The 14,043-nt window shown below is 52.8% G+C and overlaps 1 protein-coding gene and 1 pseudogene across 4 annotated transcripts; one reads left to right on the top strand and one right to left on the bottom strand.

Annotated features, from left to right (window-relative positions):
* Positions 1-759: 759 nt before the first annotated feature.
* On the bottom strand, positions 760-7,552 carry NR1H2 (nuclear receptor subfamily 1 group H member 2). Of its 4 annotated transcripts, none has more exons than XM_032838904.1 (10): positions 7,387-7,552; positions 7,138-7,271; positions 6,493-6,554; positions 6,283-6,414; positions 5,633-5,923; positions 5,269-5,540; positions 4,871-5,050; positions 3,886-3,985; positions 1,715-1,940; positions 760-1,352 (listed from the first exon to the last, which is right to left on the bottom strand). In XM_032838904.1, the coding sequence occupies exons 3-10, from the start codon at positions 6,533-6,535 to the stop codon at positions 1,325-1,327; spliced, it is 1,272 nt and encodes a 423-aa protein (XP_032694795.1). In that variant the 5' UTR covers positions 6,536-6,554; positions 7,138-7,271; positions 7,387-7,552; the 3' UTR covers positions 760-1,324. The 4 variants fall into 4 exon arrangements, with proteins under 4 accessions (XP_032694795.1, XP_032694796.1, XP_032694794.1 ...); XM_032838905.1 differs by having other exon boundaries at positions 761-1,352; positions 1,715-1,923; positions 4,871-4,936; XM_032838903.1 differs by having other exon boundaries at positions 761-1,352; positions 1,715-1,923; positions 5,633-5,914; positions 7,387-7,548.
* Positions 7,553-10,812: 3,260 nt separating this feature from the next.
* LOC116855864 lies at positions 10,813-11,879 on the top strand (annotated as a pseudogene).
* Positions 11,880-14,043: the final 2,164 nt, after the last annotated feature.

Raw genomic sequence — 14,043 nt, 5'->3', positions numbered from 1 at the left:
CCCCTTCAACCTTAGCCAGGACTGTCCGCCCAGCTCCCTGTGGGGATGGCTCAGGGCCTGGCCCAGGGGAAGGAGGAACTAAGAGTACACCACAGCCTGACCGGACTAAACTCACCAAAGCCTCTTCCTTTCCAGACTCAGCATGTCCCTTCCCTCAATTTGGGGGCCAAGCCCCCACGTCTTGGCTTATGTCCCCGCTGGGCCACGATATCCTGTGTGAGGACTTGCCTGCTTTCTACCGCTAGGTCCCCCACACAGCCACACGCTGCCCCCATTAAAGCCCCTCTTTTCTTACACTCTAGCTGGCCCCCTCCGTGCCCCAACTGCCAGCCCTGACTGGTAGCCACCTCCGAGGATTTTAGCTTGTTCTCCCATGTGTCCAGTGCCTAAAATTGTGTTTGCCACATAGTAAGTGCCCCATGTATATTTGTTGGATGAATAACACCTGCAACCCCACAGGGGCCAGCATAGTGCCTAGCCCACAAGTGGCTTCAGCAAATATTTTTTTGCCTAGTGAAAGCCCGGGTCTCTTCAGCCACTGAAAATTCTTTTGTCCTTCAATGGGCTCCAACTCACCTTGTACAGGGAGAGGATACCAAGGCTGTCAGCCTCTCCTGCAACCAACCACCCCTGCAGAGCCCAGTCACATCACCCTGAACCTTCCATCAGCCTAGCAAGAGGCACAAGGTTCAGGAGGCTGGAGTCAATGAAGACCCTAATAGCCCATCCCCAGTATATACCCTGGACTCACTCTGGCTCAGGGCAGGTTTCTATTCATACTTTATTTTTCTGTTTTTGTCTTTTTTTAGTTTTTATTAAATAAATGGAACGGGGGGGGGGGGCTGTGGTTTCTCAGCAGGTAGGGGAGAGCCACAGGCCCCCCAATCCCTCTGCTCAAGGTGCACTGCGCAGTGAACTTGAGGTGTAAGCTGGGTGGGGAGGGCAGCTGGTAGTGCTAGGAGAGTCAGAGGTTGGGATCTATGACCCATCCAGCCCTCCCAGGAAGACTCAGTGGGCAGGGAGGGAGCCTCCTGGAGCCTCACTGGGGCTCACGTGAGGGCTGAGGGCTGGTGGGGCCAGGGCTTATGCTCTAGGCCACAAGGTGGGCCCCCAGGCCTGGCCCCTTCCCACTCCAGGAGGAGGAAGGGGTGACAATGTCCATTCGTTGGAAGGTACAGGACTGTGGGGCAGGGAGGCCAGGCCCCTCACTCATGGACGTCCCAGATCTCAGACAGCAGAGGCGGCAGCTTCTTGTCTTGGAGCCGCAGGGCAAAGACCTGCTCCGAGTGCACAGAACTCAGAGTGCGCAGGCTCACGAGCTTCATCAGCATCCGTGGGAAGCGCAGCTGGTCCTGCAGGGGAACAGGATGGAGGTGGGCGCTGGCCAGGCTCCTGCCCTGCGAGGCTCTGGTCAGCCCGCCTGGACCACCAAGAGGACCTCCCTCCCTGGGGTGAGCCAGGACAGCAGTGCGGGGACCCCCCCCCCACCCCTATGCCTGCACCGGACCTGGCTCCTTGGGCCAGGGACCGAGGCCTGAAGACAGACTCTGCAGAGAGGACATCAGCTGGAGCTCAGAGGGCTGCCAGGGGAGCCAGAGCCCCAAAGAGGAAGCAAAACCTCAGCCCCAGGCTGACTCCACGTGGGTGTGGACTTCCTGCCCCCGCCAGGGCCTTGGGAGGGGCTGGGCTACAGGGAGCTCTGGGAGCTGTGTACCTGTGGCCTCTTGATGCGCGTGTAGGAGAGCAGTGCCTCCACATAGGGTTGCTGCAGGGCCTCGACGCGGCTCGGCTCCTGTACATTGGGCCGGTCAGCAGAGAAGATGTTGATGGCGATGAGGAGGGCATACTCGGCGTCATCCAGGCCCAGCCGCCGCATGGCCCGTGAGAACTCGAAGATGGGGTTGATGAACTCCACCTGCAGGCCTGTGGGGGCAGGAGGCCTGGCCCGATAAGCTCTCCCAGCCCCAAACTGGCCCCACGCCCAGGCCCTAACACTGCTCAGTCAGCAGGGTGAGGAAAACAGCAGCAATTCTAGTGTTCAGGTCATGTCTGTTCACCTGGGTCCCTGCTGCCCAGATGAGCGCCTGGCACATGGTAAGTGTGCCCTAACCGTGCCTGAATAAATGAACAAGTAAGAAGAGTGAACATTTACTCAGTATTTCCTACTACCCCGTCCTACCTTCCCTGTACCTAGATTTTTAAACCGAGGTCACACCACCTTAGCCTGCGGTGGCTCCCATGGCGTGGAGTAAAGCCTAAGCTCGTTCCATTCATTCAGTCATCAAGCTTCATCAAGCACCACTATGTGCCAGGTCCCGGGGTAGAGCTGTTTCCAAGACAAGCCTCCCCACCTGTGGTACTTGCACTTGGGGACTGTGGGGACAGACGCCAGGCATTCACGTACGCAAACTGTCACCATCCAGCCTGTCAGAGGGATGGGTGCGGGTGGACTAAGGTTAACGCACAGAAGCGTAATGGGGGCATCGAGAACCAAATCAACATCGTAGACAAGGTGGCCACTGCATAGTGATGCTGTAGGAAGGCCTTACTATAGGGGGACCTTTGAGCAACAACCCGCAGGAGGGAAAGCGACGAGTCATGAGGATGTGAGAGTGTCCCAGGTGGGTGCCACCTGTCTGCTCTGCCCAGGACTGGGCAGCCTTCTGGGCCTCGAGACTTTCGACGTTGAAACTACAAAGCTCCCACACGAGCCAGGATGAGCTGGTCACAAAAATGCTGACCGAGGAACCAGCAGCTACAGATGCCCCGAAGTGGGAGCACAGCTGGTGGGTGCAAACAAGAGGGAGGAAGCCAGTGTGGTGGGAGGAGGGTGAGTAATGAGAGATGAGCATGGAGAGGCCCCTGCAGGGCCTGTGGGCCATAGCAAGGACTCTGGCTTGTCTCCCAGCGAGACAGGAGCCATGCAGGGTACTGAGCAGAGAACAGACATGAGCTGATTTGGTATGAACAGGACCTTTCTGACCACTGTGTGAACAGACATATTCGGGACAACCCAGTGAGGGGACCCGGGAATGTTCCAGGAGACATGTTGGACAGTGGTAGAGCATGGAGAGAAATGGCAGGACCCCAACTTTCTCTCCAGCCCCATCTCCCTGTGCTCCAGATGCCTTGGCCTCCCTGTAGTTCCAGCTTTTCCCTCACCTCAAGAGCCTTTGTACATGCTCAACCCCTGCCAGAAACATTCTCCCCACCCAGTGCTCCCCTGTCAAACTCATACTCCAAGATGGCCAGGGCTTAGAAGAAGGAAAGAAGATGGGGTTAGGAACACAGTGTGGGAGTACAGACAAGTGCCCCAGGAAGAAACAATGGGAGAGAGCTGGACTTACAAAGCCGAGACTGAAGAAACACAGCTTTTTTGTAGGTGGGGTTCCCTGGCGGGCAATGCTACTCCCCAACTCCCTTTTCCTAAGCGATGTATCTCACCCCTCAGGTCTCAGTTCAACTGCACTTCCTCCAGAAGCCCACTGCCTAAGTCATCCCCAGAGAAGTGCTCTGAGAGGGGAGGGACCAGGACTGCCCTGTACAGTTGGGTAGGGTGCACACTTCACAATGGACTGAGCTCCAGCCTCCCTGCAGTGATACCAGGTTTTGGGAGGAGGAAGTGTCTTCTCTTAATTCCTGATGAAATGCCCTATGTGACAGCAGACCCCTCTGCCTCATTCACACGGCATCCCAGTGCACGGACATGACACTCAGAACATATACCCGTATCTCAACGTGAGGCTGGCTCACCCAGCTTTGGAAATAAAGGAATGGAGACTCAGACAAGAATGAGGTGGCCTGGGATCTCCTACCAGTAGGGGTCCAATAGGGGTCCAGCAGGGGCACCAGCCCTGCACCCTCCCATCCCACTCTCTGCTGTACCTGCACGGTGAAAGTCATCCTTGCTATAGGTGAAGTCCTTCAGGAAAGTGATGCACTCCGTCTCATGGTTGTAGCGTCTGGCCGTCTCTAGCAGCATGATCTGAGGCAACAGGGAGAGGAGTAGGCAGGGGAAGGGGCTCCTGGAGTCCCTATGACCCTTTAGTCACTGGTCTCTGCTCTCTCGGCCTGTGGGGGAACCTACTCTTGCCAGAGTCATCCTTCGCCCCTCTGCCTCTTCCTGTCCCTTCAGCTACTCCAGCCTGCTGCAGTCAGCGTGTCAGCCACTCAGGCTCTCTACCCACCAGGTTTAGGGCCAACACCCTTCCTCCACTTAGGATACCCTCCCCAGGTGGTTACGAGGCATGAGGATGGGCACTGCCTGTTTTGTTCATTGCCACATACCCAGCACTTGGAATGGAGCCTGGTCTATGCTAGGAACTCAAACCTTATTTGTTACAGTTGTTTTGGTTTAAATGTCAACTCTAGCGTGCCTGGGTGGCTCAGTGGATTAAGCGTCTGCCTTAGGCTCAGGTCATGATCCCAGGATCATGATCTCAGGATCCTGGGATCGAGCCCTGCATCGGGCTCTCTGCTCAGCGGGGAGCCTGCTTCCCCCTTCCTCTCTGGCTGCTTCTCTGCCTACTTGTGATTTCTCTCTCTCTGTCAAATAAATAAATTAAATCTTAAAAAGAAAAAGAAAGTCAACTCTCCCGAACAGCCTTCCCAGCACCACATTCTCTAAAGTGCAGCGTTCTAGCCCAATCCTCAATTTTTCTCAGCCTCAACCCGTTCCCTTTTTCTCCTTGGCCCCTGGGAGGCTCTGATGATCTGTTTAGTATTTTTGCATCCCCTTATAAGGTATCCTCCCCACAAGGGTAATAACTAGAGGAATCTGGCTCATCATTATGCTCCCAACAGCTGTCCTGGGGTTCCCTGTGGGCAGGAATAAAGGGCCTTGTAAGAGAATGGGCAGGCTGCCCATTACCTCAATGGTAGATGCCTTCAGGAGGGCGATCTGGTCCTCACGGCCCAGTTGCAGAAAGCCAGGCACCTGTTTGGCGAAATCCACAATCTCCTGGACTGAGATGATGGCTAACTCCGTGAAGTGGGCGAAACGCTGCTGGCGGGCATCACGGGACTGGGGGTCTGCACCCAGGGGCCAGGGCTGGGGACACAGGGGCCAGGATCACTATCAGGCCTCCTCCCTTGAGCCCAAGCCCGTGGGGACACCTTGAGGCAAAGACTGAACCCTAGGGGACCCTCTTTTCCAAGGTCCTGCTCTCTGGAGCCTTGATCCCTCCCCATGTGCTGGGCCTCAGCCCTGCAGGCTTTACCCCACAGGGCTCATCACCCCTCAAGGCTGCATGGGGGAGTAGGCAGTACCGTGACTTTGGGCTGGTCAGAGAAGGACCGTTTGTTACACTGCAGTTGAGCGGCCACCAGCTGCTGGATCATGAGTTCCTGAGCAGCGGTCAACTGAACACCCTCGCCTTCCCCGGAGCCTTGGCCACCTCCGTCAGACCCTCCAGGAGAGGCCCCAGGCCCAGAGGTTGAGCTGCTGCCAACCACCGGCCCTACGGGGGACTGCTGCTGCTGCTGCTGCTGCTGCTGCTTCCGAATCTTCTTCTTCCGGATCTGTTCTTCTGAGAGGACGCCTATTCAGGAGACACAGGCCTCAGTGGAGGCCCCCAGGGCTGGGCAGGGGCCAGAAGGGCCAGAGGGCCCGCTCCCCTGCCCTGACACTCACACTGCTCCCTCATCCCGGCCTCCTTGCATTTGCGCAGCCGGCACTGCTGGCACTTGCGCCGCATGAAGGCGTCCATCTGGCAGGTCCCGCCGCCCCGGCAGGCATAGCGCCGGGCCCCTCCTCGGACCACACTGCGTCGGAAGAAGCCCTTGCAGCCTTCGCAGCTGAGCACGTTGTAGTGGAAGCCGGAGGCTTTGTCCCCACACACGCGGCACAGCTCGTGGCCCAGCATCTTCGGAGCCGGGCCCTTCTTTCGCTTGCGCTCCGGCTCCTCTGCAGGGTCTGGAACGACTGGGGTGAAGTAAATAGAAGCCATGAGAGACAGAGCCACATGGAAACAGCAGCCAGAGTCACCCCCACAAGAGAGAAGAAACAAAGAGCCAGAGCACAGAGAGTGATCCAGGGAGACAGCAATTCAGAAGAAAAGGTGTGTGTGTCAGTGAACCCCAAAGAACAAATAACAGTAAGAGGTATCAAGTAGGAAAAAAATACACTCACAGGACAAAAAAGAAGTGGCAAATAGGTATGGAAGAAAAAAAATCAGTTAGAAATTGGGAGCCTCCCATCCTCATTTCTGATCTTTCTCCCTTCCTAGATCCCTTCCCGAATCCCCCATCAACTCCCAGCCCCTACCCCTAAGCCCGTCTCACCCGCGCTGCAGGCTGAGCGAGCCCAATCACTGCCCGGGACATCAGGGTCTGGACCCGCAGGCCACAGTTCAGGACCCTCCTCCTTTATAGCTGGTGAAGAAGAGGGGGCACTGGGTTGAGGCGGGCCATTTCCTGGGAGAGGGAAGCACAGTGAGTTTCTCCTGACTAGTGTGCGGGAGTGGGGACTGGGCTTGGAAAAAGGTCACTCACCAGGCAAGGGAGTGTCCAGGGAACTGGTGGTGGGAGTGGACATGGTGGAGTCACGGAGCAACCTGCAGGTAACAGGAGGACTGAGGGCCTTGTGGGGCCAGGGAGGGTCAGGTGAGGCCAGTCCCCCCCATCTTGATGGGGCACTTCTTTTTTCCCAACCTTCCAGACTCCTCCCTTACTGCATGCAGAACCCACCCCTAATCCCTGCCAGCCTATAAAGCCTCTCCGGTTCTGACAGAGCACACCCCCTACTGGTCCAAGTCTCTGCAGGGTCTCAAGACGGGCTCTCACTAGACTCCACCCCTCCCCTAGGCCCCACCCACTCCAGATCCCGCCCACTCCCTCTTTCCAGGTAACCACCCTCACTTCCTCCACCCCACCAAGTTTTATCTTACCTACTCTTACTCCCCACCTCTGCGGAAGAAGCACCCCCAACTTCACTCTGACCCCACCAGCTCCCCATGCTCCGCCCCCATCTTTTCCTCCTAGGTCCCGCCCAACCCTTCCAGGTCCCACCCTCACTGTACCCACAATGCTCCGCCCACCCCATTTGCCCCGCCCAGCCGGTACCCCTCCTTCCAGGTCCCGCCCCATCTCCCATTATGCCCCGCCTCCACCTCCTCCCATCACGCTCCGCCCCCACACCTCGCTCCAGGTCCCGCCCCTCTCCGAACACCAGTGGGGGGCGGGGCTCATGGCTGCGCTTGAGGGTCTTGTGGGCGGCCTCTCGCGGGGTCTCCTACTCCCGTTGCCCTGGAAACAACCGGAGACAGCGCGAGCTACAGAAGGGAGGGTGGGAAAGGAGAGAAAGGGGGCTGAGCGGAGCGGCGCAGGGAACGCCGGGAAGCCCCGGGCCCGGGGAGCCTCCCGCGTCTCCCCCACACTCTAGTGCACCTGCCTCTGTCCCCTTGCTCTGCTTCTCCTCCTCCTTCTCTGTATCCTTTGGCACGCCGCCGCTTCTCGGATCCCCTCAAAAGTAACTTCGCCACTTCTTCCGGCAACCCCGCCGTGCGTCACTTTAGGAAAGGGGCGGGTAGCCAGGAGTGACGGACTTCCGGCCCGCTTAGGACTAGCCAAATCGGCTGCCCCGCACGGAAGTTGTGTGCTCACCGGAAGTTTACCGTCAGGGGTAGCTCCACTGAGGCCTGGCAGAAGAGTTCCGGACCAGTTCGATCCGGCGCCGGGCCGCCGGGGGGCGTGGCCAGTCCTTAACTTTCGGTCCAGAAGCTGGGTGGCTTAACTCATCCCTGTGCTTCTCTGGGCTCCGGGCCAAGGGTATACTCGGCGTAAATCTCCCGACCTTTAGCTCCTTTTTGCACACGTTTGACTTGAGGCATGTTTGTCTTTTTTTGGTTGTTAACAAGTTTCTTGATTTTAGAGGCACTCTGGTTATTGATTTTAAATAAACTGATTTACAAACCTAGACCCGGGGGGGGGAAATATATATATATATATATATTTATGATTTTATTTATTTGACAGATAGGGACCACAAGCAGGCAGAGAGGCAGGCAGAGAGAGAGAGGAAGGGAAGCAGGCTCCCTGCTGAGCAGCGAGCCCGACATGGGGCTCGATCCCAGGACCCTGAGATCACGACCCGAGCCGAAGGCAGAGGCCCAACCCACTGAGCCACCCAGGTGCCCCCCAGGAAAAATATTTTTAAAAAATAACTTGTTGATAGAAAGTACTAAAAAAAAAAAGCATAGCCTTCTCATGCCAAAATGATAAAAATAATAGTTTTTAAAGAGAATCCACAGTACTTGATTAGGTAGAAGGAAACTGTCCTGAAGTCTTTCCTTGATGATGATCAGATCTATATGGAACATATATCCATTCCTTTAAGAAGTTGGATTTTTTTTTTTAAAAGATTTGATTTATTTATTGGACAGAGAGAGAGCGCGAGAGAAAACAAGCAGAGAGAGCAGGAGAGAAGCAAGCTCCCCGCTAAGCAAGGACCCTGATGTGGGACTCGATCATAGGACCCCGGGACCAAGACCTGAGCGGAAAGCAGACTCTTAACGGACTGAGCCACCCAGGAGCCCCTACCAGTACTTGTTTTTATATCTTTTTGACTATAGCCATTCTAGTAGGTGATATTTCACTGTTGTGATATTTCATTGTTGTTTTAATTTGTACTCCTTTGGTGACCAATTCTATTTCTTTTTCTCACAGATACTTTGCAATGTGTAATTCTGCCTTTACTATTCTTCTTTTAAAGATTTATTTATTTATTTGAGAGAGAGAGAGAGAAAGCTGGGATAGGGGCAGAGGGAGAGAGAAACTCAAGCCCACGGCCACTGAGCTTAGAGCCAAGCAGGGCGGTGGATCCCATGACCCTGACATCAGACCTAAGCTGAAACCAAGACTGGAATGCTTAACCCACTGAGCCACCCTAGCGCCCCTGCCTTTACTATTCTGAAGGGAAACCCGAAGATAATATAGCTGAGCTATGTCCCCATAACAAAATACCATTTGCTTCACCAACTGCAACACAAAAGATGTATAAAGAGAAGCTAATGTGTAATAAAGTGATACCCACTTCAACATAGACGCACAAGAGACACACAGCCAGATCTTATTTCAAAAGATAGAATTATTGTACATTTGAAAGCGACAGAGCAGTCTGACACAGGAGGACTCAGGCAGCACTGTCGCGAGCAACACAATTTTTTCAAAATTGTGGTCAAATATTAAAAGAAAGCAGGGTCAAATTGTGGTCAAATATTTTAAAAAGGCCAGGTTGGAAGCAGCTGAATGAGATGGGGATGGGGGGAGGGTGCCAGACAAGATCGTACCTGAAGGCTGTCGGATCAAGAGGCCTTGCAGGTCAGATGTGTCCAACATTGGCTCAGCGCTCAGAAAACCGTTCCCTTACCCTGGGTGACCCCAGCGGACTACATTTCCCAGCATATTCTCGCGGACGGTGCAACCACGTGACTGGATTCTGGCCAATGGAACACGAGCAAAAGTAATAGGCGATTTGAATGAAAGCCTGTGTCTGGCCTGAGGCCAAGGTGTCTGAAACTTCAACACCGAGGTTCAAATCCACCCTCTGACGCCAGCCCAGCACACCAGGGCCATTCCCTCCCCTATCCCCACTCCTCAGTTTCCACCCTCTGTGAAGTGTGGATCATAATCCCTCTCTTACAGGATTGCTAGGAGATTACATAAAATGGTGACTTAAAAAATCTTGTAATCCTTTACCCTGTCGAATCCTGAGTCTTCTGGTGGGATTGTGTTATACTGAGTGTGGAGTCCCAAAAAGGCTACCTTGGGCAGGGGGCCCCCGAAGATGAAGCGTTTATTCTTTTTCTTTTACAATGAAAGGGAGGCTACAAAAACCCTGATGTTTCAGGACTTCAGCCCAAGAAACTGGAAAGGTGCAGTTTAAAAATTAAAAGCAAAAAAAAAAAAAAAAATTTTTTTTTAAACTACTTCCTTGGGCCAGGTGCTTAACAAATGCTTGCCAGCAGGCGCCTGACTAACTCAGTCTTGGTCTCCGGGTTGGGAGTTCGAGCCCCACTTTGGATGTAGAGATGACTTAAAAATAAAAAATATTAAAAAACACAAAATGCCAGGGTGCCTGGGTGCCTCAGTTGGTTAAGTGTCCGACTCTTGATTTCAGCTCAGGTCATGGTCTCAGAGTGTGGGATCGAGCCCTGCTTGATCTGGGCTCTTAGTTCAGTGGGGAGCCTGCTTCTCTCTCTTTCCTTGTGCTCCTCCCCCCCGTTTACCTAAGCTTTCTCTCTGTCTAAAATGAATAAATAAACCTTTTTTTTTTTTTAAATGCCTGTTGGGGGCCGCCTGGGTGGCTCAGTCCTTAAGCATCTGCCCAGGGTCCTGGGATCTAGCCCTGCATCGGGCTCCTTGCTCCATAGGAAGCGGGCTTCTCCCTCTCCTACTCCCCCTTCTTGTGCTCCCTCTCTCACTGTGTCTCTCTCTGTCAAATAAATAAAATCTCAAAAAATAATGCCTGTTGGATTATAGTAACTTATGTCAAATTAAGAGACTGGTTTTTCAAGGGGAGCCTGCGTGGCTCAGTCCGTTAAGCTTTTGGCTCAGGTCATGATCTCAGGGGTTGTGAAAGTTGTCTCTCTCCCTCAGCTCTTCCCCATGCCTATTCTCTTGAGCTCTCTCTCAATTAAATAAATAAATAAATTTTAAAACATTTTTAAATTGGGCTCTCTGCTCTTCCCTGTTCGACAGACAGCCTCATCTTTAGGTGCAGTGCCAGCCGCGTGCCCGAGACACGATGGTGAAGGTCGAGAGTGAATGGATTTGGCCATATTGTGCTCCTGTTCACCAGGGTCACTTTTAACTCTGGCAAAGTGGGTACTGTCGCCATCAATCACCCTTTCATTGATCTCAACTACATGATCTACATGTTCCAGTATGATTCTACCCATGGCAAATTCCACGGCACAGTCAAGGCTGAGAACGGGAAGCTTGTCATCAATGGGAAGTCCATCTCCATCTTCCAGGAGCGAGATCCTGCCAGCATCAAATGGGGCGATGCAGGTGCTGAGTATGTCGTGGAGTCCACTGGGTCTTCACCATGGAGAAGGCTGGGACTCACTTGAAGGGCGGGGCCAAGAGGGTCATCATCTCTGCTCCTTCCGCTGACGCCCCCATGTTCGTGATGAGTATGAACCATGAGAAGTATGACAACTCCCTCAAGATTGTCAGCAATGCCTCCTGTACCACCAACTGCTTGGCTCATCTGGCCAAGATCATCCATGACAACTTTGGCATCATGGAGGGACTCATGACCACCGTCCATGCCATCACTGCCTCCCAGAAGACTGTGGATGGCCCCTCTGGGAAGCTGTGGCGTGACAGCTGAGGGGCTGCCCAGAACATCATCCCTGCTTCCACTGGTGCGGCCAGGACTGTAGGCAAGGTCATCCCTGAGCTGAATGGGAAGCTCACTGGCATGGCCTTCTGTGTCCCCACCTCCAACATGTCTGTCGTGGATCTGATCTGCCGCCTGGAGAAAGCTGCCAAATATGATGACATCAAGAAGATGGTGAAGCAGGCATCAGAGGGCCCCCTCAAGGGCATCCTGGGGTACCCTGCGGACCAGGTTGTCTCCTGCAACTTTAACAGTGACACCCACTCTTCTACCTTCGATGCCGAGGCTGACATTGCTCTCAATGACCACTTTGTCAAGCTCATTTCCTGGTATGACAATGAATTTGGCTACAGCAACCGGGTGGTGGACCTTATGGTCCACATGGCTTCCAAGGAGTAAGAGCCCCCTGGACCACCAGCCCCAGCCAGAGCAAAAGGAAGAGAGAGGCTCTCAGCTGCTGGGGAATCCCTGCCCCAACTTATCCCCCAAAACACTGAGAATCTCCCAACCTCCACTGTTTCCATCCCAGACTCCCTGGAGAAGGGGAGGGGCTTGGGGAGCCCTACTTTGTCATGTACCATCAATGAAGTGTACTGTGCCCAGCCAAAAAAATTGTTTTAATTTATAATTTTTTAAATAAATTTTTTTAGAAAGATGTATTTATGTCAGAGAGAGAGCGAGAGACAACATGCATGATGCGGGGGGGAGGGGGGGGACCAGGACTTGATCTCAGGACCCTGAGCCCAAGGCAGACACTTAACCGACTAGGCCACCCAGGTGCCCCAATAATTTTTTTTTTTTTTAAAGAAAGAGACTGGTTCTTCACGATTACAAAAAGCTCTGAATTTTATTGTTAATGTAAAAATGTGTGTAGACTACACCATTTTTATAGCATGTATACTAACTTTTTAAGACTTTCAGAAAATGTACATTGAAATCGATGTGAAAAAAAATGAAACTGTATTATTTGAAGTCATGTAAAATAGACTGATTAGAAAAGTTTTTCCCCCCATAGCTAATAGAGAATAATCACAAGGCTTTTCATTTCTAGGTGTTGGGAGTATGGTTCTTAGAGTGAATAAATCAGGACTAGGACTCTCCCCCGCCCCCCAAAAAAAGAAAAGAAAAGAAAAGTACTCGTGAGGTGGGCAGGGACAGACTGATCTTGGCTGGGGAAATAGGCCCACACCACCACCGTGTGGCCGTTTTCGGAATTTGCAGGCAGCACCTTTCAGAAATCACTTGGGGCAAGTAAGAATTAGGACTGGAGGCAGAATCCGGGTGAGGAGATTCTGAGGGGTCCAGACTGAATATTCCAGCTGCCAAGACAGAGGAGGGAGGGATGTGGTAATATTTCTTGTGGAGAAACTGACTCTCCATCCTCTGTGTCAGGGATATCCCCTAAAGCAGTGGTGCTCAAAGTGGGTTGTTGGAAGTATTTACTTGAGCATTTACGGGATGCTGGGAACTGTCCTAGGTGCTGGAGACACCGTGGTAAATGAAACCAAGATGCCTGCCCTCGTGGAGATGAGGTTATAATGGGGAAACAGGCATTCAATGTGATAACAGAATTACCAGTATAGACAGTATCAGTGATCCTAAGATACACGTAGCTTACAATTGATGACATCTTAAACTCAATTAAATATTCAAAGGGGTTGAGGACTATGGAAAAAAGAATAGGTCAGGGTAAAGGAGATTGGAAATTTGGGGAGAGGATGATTGCCACATTCAGTAAGGTGTTCAAGATAGACTTTGCTAAGAAGGTGATACTTGGGTAAAGATTTGAAGGAGGAGAGGGGCTGAATAGGATTTTTCTGGAGGGAAAACACTCAGGCAGAACAGACGGTGCAAAGGCCCTGAGGTAGGAGCGTGTCTGGGTTTGTCTGTGGAACAACAAGGAGGCCAATGTTGCTAGACTGAATGAGCAAGGGGGAGTGGGGAGAGATAATTGTCAGAGAGGGAATGAGGCCAAAATCATAAAAGGCCTTTCCTTCTTTTTTACATTTTATTTATTATTTATTTATTTATTTGAAAGAGAGAGAGAGAGCATGAGTGGGGGTAGCAGAGCCCGATGTGGGGCTCAATCCCAGGATCAAGAGCTGAGCCTAAGGCAGATGCTTAACCAATAGAGCCACCCAGGCACCCGACAAAGGGCCTTTCAATTCCATGATGCCATTGGTACCTCTGCTCCTTCGAGCCAACCCTTTTTTTCTTTAACGCCTCACCTCCTCTCATGTCCTCTCTCCCTGTCTTAGATTCTAAGGGCAAGCACCACAGTCATGTCCTTGCACACATGACATTAACTTCCTTGCTCTTTCTCCCTCCAGCACACCTGCCTGGCCAAACCCCAGCCCTGGTTACAATGGACTCTGCCTTTTCTGTGCCTGCTCCCACCCAGCTGAGCTTGCGAGTGGACACACTTGAGCTGTGTGAGAGCAAAGCTCAAGTGACCATTCAGAACTGATCTGCAAGGCCTCTCTGGCTCTGTTCTCCGTTCTCTAAGAAATCGTGTTCTCACCTTCTCTCTCAAAACCTCTAGCGTCCCTCCCCCTCTTCGCTCTCACTTCTTTTGCTGAAAAAACAGAAGCCACCAAAAGAAAACTTCCCGATGCTTACCCCAGGGCCACTGCTAGCTCACCCACAGAGGTACATATAGTGCTGTCCCTCCCATGACCATGACCATGTTTGAACGCCTC

The sequence above is a fragment of the Lontra canadensis genome, unplaced genomic scaffold (genome assembly GCF_010015895.1).
Source record: "Lontra canadensis isolate GAN:19392208 unplaced genomic scaffold, GSC_riverotter_1.0 scaffold107, whole genome shotgun sequence".
NCBI lineage: Eukaryota > Metazoa > Chordata > Mammalia > Carnivora > Mustelidae > Lontra > Lontra canadensis.
This window is presented reverse-complemented; position numbering and strand designations above follow the sequence as displayed.

Excerpts from the sequence above, each read along its gene's own strand:
- NR1H2 (XM_032838902.1), bottom strand. The coding sequence starts at position 6,535 with ATGTCCACTCCCACCACCAGTTCCCTGGACACTCCCTTGCCTG. Across the intron at positions 5,924-6,282 it reads TCGCTCAGCCTGCAGCGCGG|TCGTTCCAGACCCTGCAGAG; the intron begins GTGAGACGGGCT and ends ACTTCACCCCAG. Across the intron at positions 3,986-4,870 it reads TGAAGGCATCTACCATTGAG|ATCATGCTGCTAGAGACGGC; the intron begins GTAATGGGCAGC and ends CTGTTGCCTCAG.